This window comes from Helianthus annuus, chromosome 12 (assembly GCF_002127325.2).
Source record: "Helianthus annuus cultivar XRQ/B chromosome 12, HanXRQr2.0-SUNRISE, whole genome shotgun sequence".
NCBI classification, from domain to species: Eukaryota; Viridiplantae; Streptophyta; class Magnoliopsida; order Asterales; family Asteraceae; genus Helianthus; species Helianthus annuus.
This window is the reverse complement of record NC_035444.2, coordinates 27,623,284-27,631,810: the sequence shown is the minus strand read 5'-3', so window position 1 is coordinate 27,631,810 and position 8,527 is coordinate 27,623,284. Positions and strand designations below refer to the sequence as shown.

Below are 8,527 nucleotides of genomic sequence, written 5' to 3'. Positions count from 1 at the left end.
GATGTGATCATCAATTAATTATAAGAAGAAACCAGAAGCAGAGGCATAATTCAGGGCTAGGTAAAACGATTCCATATGATAATGATCAACGCCACCAAGTGCAACGGTGAGAGGGTATAAAGGTCATTTTAATCCAATTTAGTAGATTACATAAGCACTCCTTTTGGTTTGTAAAAGGGTAAAATGATCATTTTACACAACTTTAGCTGACTTTTTAACAAGAGTTAAGTGTTAGAATCCAATCTTGTTACATAATGAAAACCACATAACTCAATCATTCAACTTTTGAAACTTTAATAGTGTGTTAACATTTGTCTCTATTTATGGACTACATGTGTGACATGTCTCTAGTCTTAGATCACACGTATACATATGGTTTAGTTCTAAGCTGATAAATAAAAAAAGACAAAGTTGGTGGAAAACCATATATTGATAAAATAGGACATTATCCACTTGCAATATAGACCAAGGTTTGTAGCCAAAATAACATAAGCCACAGCCAAAAATGAGATAAAATTGACCACAGCCACCTATCATTGATTGCTAATATATATGTAACTGACTTGTGTTTGACTGGTTTGACTTCTGTGCTCCATTAATTCCACCATATACCACCCATGGTCACTGGAGGCAATGGCTGAGTCAGACTGCAACAGGATTCTAAGAATGACATGTTAATCAATTAAAATACATCGATGAAAGAATTCTGTTAAAGTACATCCCTCATGAAATCTTTTTCTTTTTTGCCAACCAATGGGACCGGGTCAAAATAGCTTGCGCTAGACAGATGCCCTTCAAAGGCATCGGATTTGAACCCAAGACATCTGCTAAGCGCTTAATGAAAACTGTTTTCGATCACTAATTCACTAGTATTTAATTATTGCATTAAAATATCAATAAATAGTAGGTGGTGTTTACCTCCAAACATCCCATTTGTATTGTTCTACTTTCCTTTTTCTGGTTAACGTAACTTTATAGGAAGTTGGCAAACTTTTGACAAACAAACAGACACATTAGCAGCCTCCATAAGAGTCTTTTATCAGGAATTAGGTTATATAAGGTTTAGGTTTGGTATATACACACAAAATATCTATGCAAACCATAAAAAGGTATTATCATTAATCGTGTTAATCTTAGAAGATTAATATCTAAAACAAGCATGGATAAGGGATAGACATCCAATGATACAAAAAAAGAAATCTAGCATACTGTCTCAAATAAGATGACTTGTTTAAAATATCTTTTAACAAAAGCTCAAAGAATGATGATGAATCTGTCTAAACGCCTTCTATATAAAGATCAAATTTTCTACCGTTAAAAAAAATCATAACTCAAAGTATGATGCTATACTTACATTTGGTGCTTTTCGGTTGCACTGAATTACCCAACGTTATTTTGGGATGCGTCAGATATAGACAAAATTCTTCAAAGTTCCAGAAAAATTTAAATTTGCTATCTCTGCTTTGAAAATAAACAAATAAATCTTTAGAACATATAAAAGCGTATTTACAAGCTCCCAAATACGACCTATTAATGCATTTAGAATAAATATTATGTACCTTCTTGGTCTCGGAAACTCTATAAAGATCGGCATGTATCTCGGTCAACCACAAACCAGGAAATAGAGTCTGTAATGATATCAGTAGGTATACAAGTTAGCAAAAGAGTTGACAACAAATCATACGCACTATAATACTATATCAACCAACCAAAAATCTTTATTGGATCATTTGTTACTTGTTAAAAGCTATACATAAAACTGTGACTTTTATCTTGCTCAAAATATTACAATCGGTTTTTTATATCCGTAGCAGAAAACTCGTGGACCCCACCAGTACCTTGTTGATGAGTGTGGCAAAATATTACAAACTTTTCCAAAGAAACTGCTCAACTTGCTTATTTTTTTATCATACATGTGTTCATAAGTAAAGTAATACATTTTTTTTGCAGTTACAACCTCAAATCAATCAAAACTAGCATTGTATATGTTAAGGGAAGATTGAACAACTTTGACATTGTGATCACTGATGTTCATGTGTGTCACGAACGGCTTCACGTTTCTACAACTCGTGGGCGTTGAAATTGACTTGCATGTTATCAGTAAGTCTTAATTCACATAATTGATAGTTTTGTGTGTTCAGCATCCTAAATTGAGTTCTTAAGTCGATAATCTAAAATTGATAACTAAAATGACTTTTGCACCTAACCAATAGATTACCAACTCAAGACTCGATTAAAAATACTTAACACACAAAACTATCAATTATGTGTTTTAAATAATACTTACTAATAAGTGATAACATGCAAGTCAATTTCAACACCCACGGCTTGTAGAAGAGTGAAGCCATCCATGTCTAGCATATGAACATCACTGATCAAAATCTCAAACGTGTCTCGCTCTTCCCTAAACATATTCAACACTAGTTTTACTTCACTTGTGGTTGTAACTACAAAAAAAAAAAAGAAAAAAAAAGAAAAAAAGAAAACAATTACTTATGACCTATGAACACATGTAAAACCAAATATTATAAGTTAAGTCAAATCCCAGTGAATACAAAAACAGCTCCCACTAAGAACCCCAATCTCCAGATAAACCTCTTTTTATACATGTATAGTATAGTAAACCAGATACATAAAAAGTGGCTAAAAGAAATAAAGCAACAACAATACAAAGTACCAATCATAGTTGTCGATAGCACGCTACATAGCGATGCGCCAATATGTCGCTAAAAGGTGTTTATTTAGCGACAAATAACTTTTTCTGTAATTTTTTTATTTTATTTTTTTGAAAAATATAAATAGCTATTAGCTATGCCCATTAGGTTTTTTCTTTTCGTGATTGAAAAATAGAAGCGTATTTAGATAACATATAATACATGTATAAATAGCGTATTTTGATAAATATACATGTAAGATCTTTCTTAAATTTTCTACTACTTTATCGCTAAACATGAAAAGCAGGCAAGGCGCTATTTCGTCACTATCACTACCTAGCATATAGGTCGCTATTCGCTATTGACAACTCTGGTACCAATAATGATAGTAGTAAACTACCGCTAGCATAAAGTGATACCTAAACTATAGTAACAAACGCAATCTATACGGTAAGACAAAGATAAGCCTAATCAGAGCCGGCCTTGAAGGAGAGCGGGGAGGACAACCGAACAAGGCCCGTGATTTCGTAGGGCACGTAATTTTTAAAAAAAATCCGATATTATATATGTAAACAAAATTTTTTTAATAGGGTATAACCAAAAAAATATTAACATAGGCCCACTTAAAAAATCATATTGTTTAAACTATTTAGCCCATTAGGTTACCCAATACCCAAATATTTTCTAAAAACTAATAAAAAAAAAGAATTCTGGGCGGCAACTCTTTCATCCGGTTCAAAGTTGTATGAAAAACTAGTTTCAATTTTTTATTTAGTTAAGACCTAAGGGGACGTTTTTTCGAGCTCAAACAGGGTATATGAATTCTTAGGGCCGGCCGTGAGCCTAATATCTGATCTAACAACTAAGTTAAAGCCAGTATAACTAAGTATATCAAATCTATACAAACAAATTGGTATAACAAAAATGATCAAACATGATCCAAGTGATTCTCTAGTATAACTGTATGAAATAATCTAGACAAACATATAAAAAGATGAGTAGAAATAACTACTTACATCCAAGTGATTCTGTATAACCCTAGGTCTCTTCTTAGGTTTTCTAGGCAACCTCCTCTCCCCCATATCTTCAAAATCCTTCTCCATCTCCTTCCGTGAAAGCGGAACCGAAAACTTTGCCCTAACTTTCTCTCTCCTCTCTCCTCCGTCACCGGAAGATTGAGTATAATTCAATTGTTCATCTTGTTGTTCAATTTCTTTTTTGAAATTCAGTATAATTTTCTCCCAATTTGCTTCCGAATCTCCATCTTTCGCCTTCAATTTGAAGACTAGAGCGTCAACCGCCGCGGCGGACGGCGGCCAGAAGGTTAATTGTGCATCAGCGGTTGAAGGTTTTGGGAGGTTAGGTTGAGTTGTGAGTTTTGAAGAGGAGATTGTGGATTTATTCAGCATTGTTTTGGAGGTTTTGATTGATTTGATGATCGGTGTGAAGATTTTCCGGTGACGGTGAAGGTAGGTTTTCTTTTCCGGCCAAATGGATGTTGGTTGGGGGGACGTTTATAAATAAAGCACATGGATCACTCGAGTTGAAACTTAAAATAATAGTTAAATTTATGATTATATATTTTTAATATAATTTTGTTTATCGTTGGTTTTTTAAAAATAACTAGTTTTAAAACCGTCGCCGCGTTGCGGCGAAATTTTTTTGTTATTTATTCTGTGTTTATATGTGTTTGAAATCACTACGAGCGCGTTGCACACAGAATTGCTGACAAGAATAAAATGTAGAAAAAACACTAAAAAATAACCGAAAGAAAATCAACTAAAAAAGTTGTATGGTAATGATGTTGTTCGGTAGAAGCCCCGTAGTCATAGATGAGCAAATAGCAATGGGTACCGGTACCGAATTTCCTGAACCGAAAGATCCTAAGTACCAGTTCGGTACTGACGTTTGGCGTTCCTAGTACTGGTTCGCTACCGGTTTTACCTTCATATACCGATACTGTAACCGGTATTTTTGGTACCAATACCGATTCGGTATCAGTTGGCACAGAGCTCATCTCTACCCCTGAAACTAAAAGAAAGTTGTACGATACCGTTGATGTTCGTACGGTACCCATGATCAGGGATGAGCAAATGGTACTGGGTAACAATACCAAATTTCTCAAACTAAAAGATTATCAAACTCAATCCGGTACCGACTTTTGGCGTTTTATATACCAGGCTGGTGCTGGTTTGTACCTTCATGTACCGATAACGAACCGTTATTTTCGATATACATACTGGTTAACACCAAGCTTATCAGACTTAAAAAGTAAAGGAGATAACAATTATTATAATATTAAGATAATAAAACTATACAAAAAACTTTATAAAATATTTTATTATATTTGTAGTTTACTGTTCATTTGATTCACTTTAGACTATGGGGTATAGGGCTTGGGTTGGGGGAAAACGCCCAAGCCACCACCCCGGGTGGGCTTGGGTTGGGGCGTGGCCATTGGGGCTTGGGTTTGAAGCCGGGCGTGGGGCGGGCTTGAGATCCTATGTGGCGGCCTCCTATTCGTTGTTCACCGCCATGTCATAGCGGGTGTTTCCATGTTTGAATTTTAATAAACTGCCAACCCACGCCCCCAACCCAAGCCCCGCCATACCCCACGGACACGTCACTCACCGGTGGAGGGGAGGTCCAATTCCACATGTCAACTCATGCCCCCCAACCCAAGCCCCACCATACCCCACGGTATTAGGAGAATTCCAAACATAAAACATATGTTAATTATATATACAAAAATCAAGAAAAAAAATCAATACGTTTGAAAAAGGTATTTATCATATTAATATACTTCAAAATTTATGTTATTATTGCGATCCATATTTTTAAATAAAAATTAGGAAAAATAACTAAAACTTGAAAGAAATAAGCAAGAAAGTAAAGCAAAATTTATGTTATTATTGCGACGGTCGCCTGAGCCCTAAACCCAGGCCCACTGGAGATGTCCATCTAACTTTGTCTGTCTCTGTTCTAGCTGGGTAAGTGATACTCGAGCCTGGAGCTGCTCGCTGGAGTACCAAGGCGGTCGGCCGGAGAAAATGGCTGGCAACCGTCACTCTCTCTCATCTTTTCATCGTTCTCTCACGTTTTTCTCTCTTTCTCTAGATCTCACTTGCGTATATGAACAACCCAACACCACCCTCAGATGACGCGTGGTCTACTTTGACACTCACCTGCCCACCTGGTTCTTTAAGACAGTGGGGTATGGTGGGGCGGGGATTTGGGGCATGGGTTGACACGTGGACTTCGTTGGGCATCGCTGGTCAGTTGCATGTTTGGTCGGTATGGCGGGGCGTGGCTAGCCCGCGTGGGTTGGCCACGTGTTATAATTTTTTTTTCAATTATTATAAAAATACACACAAAATTAAAAAAAAAAAAGTCTAGCCAGCCAACCCAGCCAATGAGAGCCGGCCACAGAAAACCGCTAGGCCCGCCCAACGCCTGGGTTGAAACCCCCGCCCAAGGGGTAACACCGAAATCCAAGCCCACCAGCAATGGTGACTTAAGCGTTTGTACCCAACTCATGCCCCAACCCCCGCCCTATACCCCATATTCTAATATGTTTGAAATGATATTACCAGCTTGACCCATTTCACTGTTCATCCACTTTACATTTTATTAGATATAGATATAGATTTTAATTTAATTGAATAACTAATATCCCCTATCTAGATTCATTGTTGAGAGTAGATGCACAATAAATATGATCATATTCTGATTATGAATAAAATAAACTAAAGAGTAACATGCAAAAATTCTTTTCTAAGACTGTGTAGTAGCCTAGTAGGGAGAGGATCGGACGTTTTTTACCCTAATCTACGCCTATAAACGTCTCAGCACCGCCCTCTTGGGTATTTTTAAAGCCATGTGTAGTTATAAAGCCTCTTGTGGAGTGTTATGCGACACGTGTTGTGCCACATCATACGGGGGCTTTATGGGGCGTTATATCACTAGAGCCCGTAGTCATAAAGCCCCTATCCATCATTACCTATTTAATAATTTTCAATATTATTAATTAATTATAAAAACAATAACTTTTTTTTGATTGGTCCAAGGTTTCAAACCTCCCTCCACAACGCCGCGATATCCATAGCGCTCCCCCATTTTTTTTGCCTCATAACGCCGCCCATAGTGGTGTTCAGGGCGTTATGAGAGAAAATGGCGCCATATGAAGCCCCACTACGCATTACCTAATGGTTTTTTTGGTTGGGCGTTTCCTTAAACACACCTAGTTGTAGAGAGATGGGCCAATGAAATATTTTTGATGGTTTTTTTTATTTAGTTTCAATTTTAATTTCTAATCATTGCAACGGGCGTTTGATTCACTCACCACTAAGACCACCCGTAGTGGGGCGTGATTTTTAAAAAAAAAAATTGAAAAAAAAACGCCCCAAAACGCCCCCCCCCCCCCTACACTAGGCGTTATAAGGCGTTTTATTTTAAAAATTTGTATGGCAGCGTTTTAATTATAACGCTGAAATGGTTGGAAGGCAACTGCATGTGGCCAATGGAGTGTGAGGAGGACTTTGACTAGCCAATGAGGAAGACTTTGACTAGCCGCAACTATTTTCCTTTTTTTTTAATGATTGGAATGGGCATTATTAGGCATTATGCCCATTACACCGCTTTTGCAATAATGTCCCATGCTGACTATGATGACACGTGTTGAATAATGCCCCATGGTGGGGGCATTATTTTGTTCCACCACTACACATGGTCTAAACCTATTTTTAACTTCAAGTCCCTTTGTTGACTAAGAGCCACGTGTCGCTTCATGCTCAAGGAAGGACAAGACCACCCGTAGTGGTAAAATTTTTGGCGTTTTTCTCCCCCAAAGACGCCCAAGCCCCACCCCCTTGTTGTTTTAGGGCGTTTTTTTTTCAAAAAATCTTTCAAGGTGCGCTTCAATCAACGCCTCTCTTCAATATGCTTGGCCAATGAGATCATTCCAAATCAAATACCATTAATTTTAAATTTAAAAAAAAAAGAAAATAATAATTGGGTAATCATTGATGAGGCACTATCCCACTACGCTCATTTGTGAAAACACCCATAATGCCCCTTTGTTGACTAGGATGACACGTGTCGCACAATGTCCATGAGTGTGGGCATTATTCATATGTACCACTACAAATGGTCTAAGGCATTTTGTTTCACTCACCACTACACATGTTCTAAAAGTATAAAAAGTGGTTGTGAGTGGAGGAGAGAGAAAATGTTAATATTTATCTGTTGTATATTTGGGGGGACATTGTTCACCCCCTATAGTTTTTTAATATATTTTAAAAGTGGTTGTGAGTGGAGGAGGGAGAAAATGTAATCATAAAGGTATAAAAAATATTATTTAATTGAAAAAATGAGAGAAAATATAGTAGTTTTTAGTGTAATTTAGGGTGAAAATACGGTGGGATAGATGTAAATGCTCTACTCCTAGTATAACTAGGGGGAATACCTGTGCGATGCACGACATGCATAATAGTTATTGTTTTTTCCTGGAACGACGACTGATATATGATATAGATAGTGCGTGACACGGTACGAAAGTGCGAATATAGTATAGATTTTTAAAACAAAACCCGGTTTTTTTTTAAAGTTAGCCGTTTGACCATGGTTATTTTGACCAAAGTCCACTCCTCATTTGGCGCTTTGTGATAGCACCACCAGTCAAAAAAAGGCCCAAAACGCCCGAGGGTACAGTGTTCCCCCGCGTTTTTAAGACGCTTTGAGAGAGGATTGCGCCCCACCACATGTGGTCTCACAAAACTTCAAATCTATGGATGTGTGGTTTCTCAATCCTCTTCAAAAGACGTCACAGTTTTCAATTTTTTATTTTTATTTTTTCTTTTTCATTGTTTTAGATG

General features: G+C 37.0%; 1 protein-coding gene across 6 annotated transcripts; it reads right to left on the bottom strand.

The window, feature by feature from the left end:
• Window positions 1-411: 411 nt before the first annotated feature.
• On the bottom strand, window positions 412-4,177 carry LOC110890583. Of its 6 annotated transcripts, none has more exons than XR_002564613.2 (4): window positions 3,671-4,177; window positions 1,560-1,628; window positions 1,355-1,461; window positions 412-660 (listed from the first exon to the last, which is right to left on the bottom strand). XR_002564613.2 is itself a non-coding variant. In XM_022138197.2 (3 exons), the coding sequence occupies exons 1-3, from the start codon at window positions 4,061-4,063 to the stop codon at window positions 1,453-1,455; spliced, it is 468 nt and encodes a 155-aa protein (XP_021993889.1). In that variant the 5' UTR covers window positions 4,064-4,176; the 3' UTR covers window positions 412-1,452. The 6 variants fall into 6 exon arrangements, 2 of the variants coding, with proteins under 2 accessions (XP_021993889.1, XP_021993888.1); XR_002564614.2 differs by having other exon boundaries at window positions 412-647; XR_002564615.2 differs by having other exon boundaries at window positions 1,355-1,458; window positions 3,671-4,176.
• Between the last annotated feature and the right edge of the window lie 4,350 nt (window positions 4,178-8,527).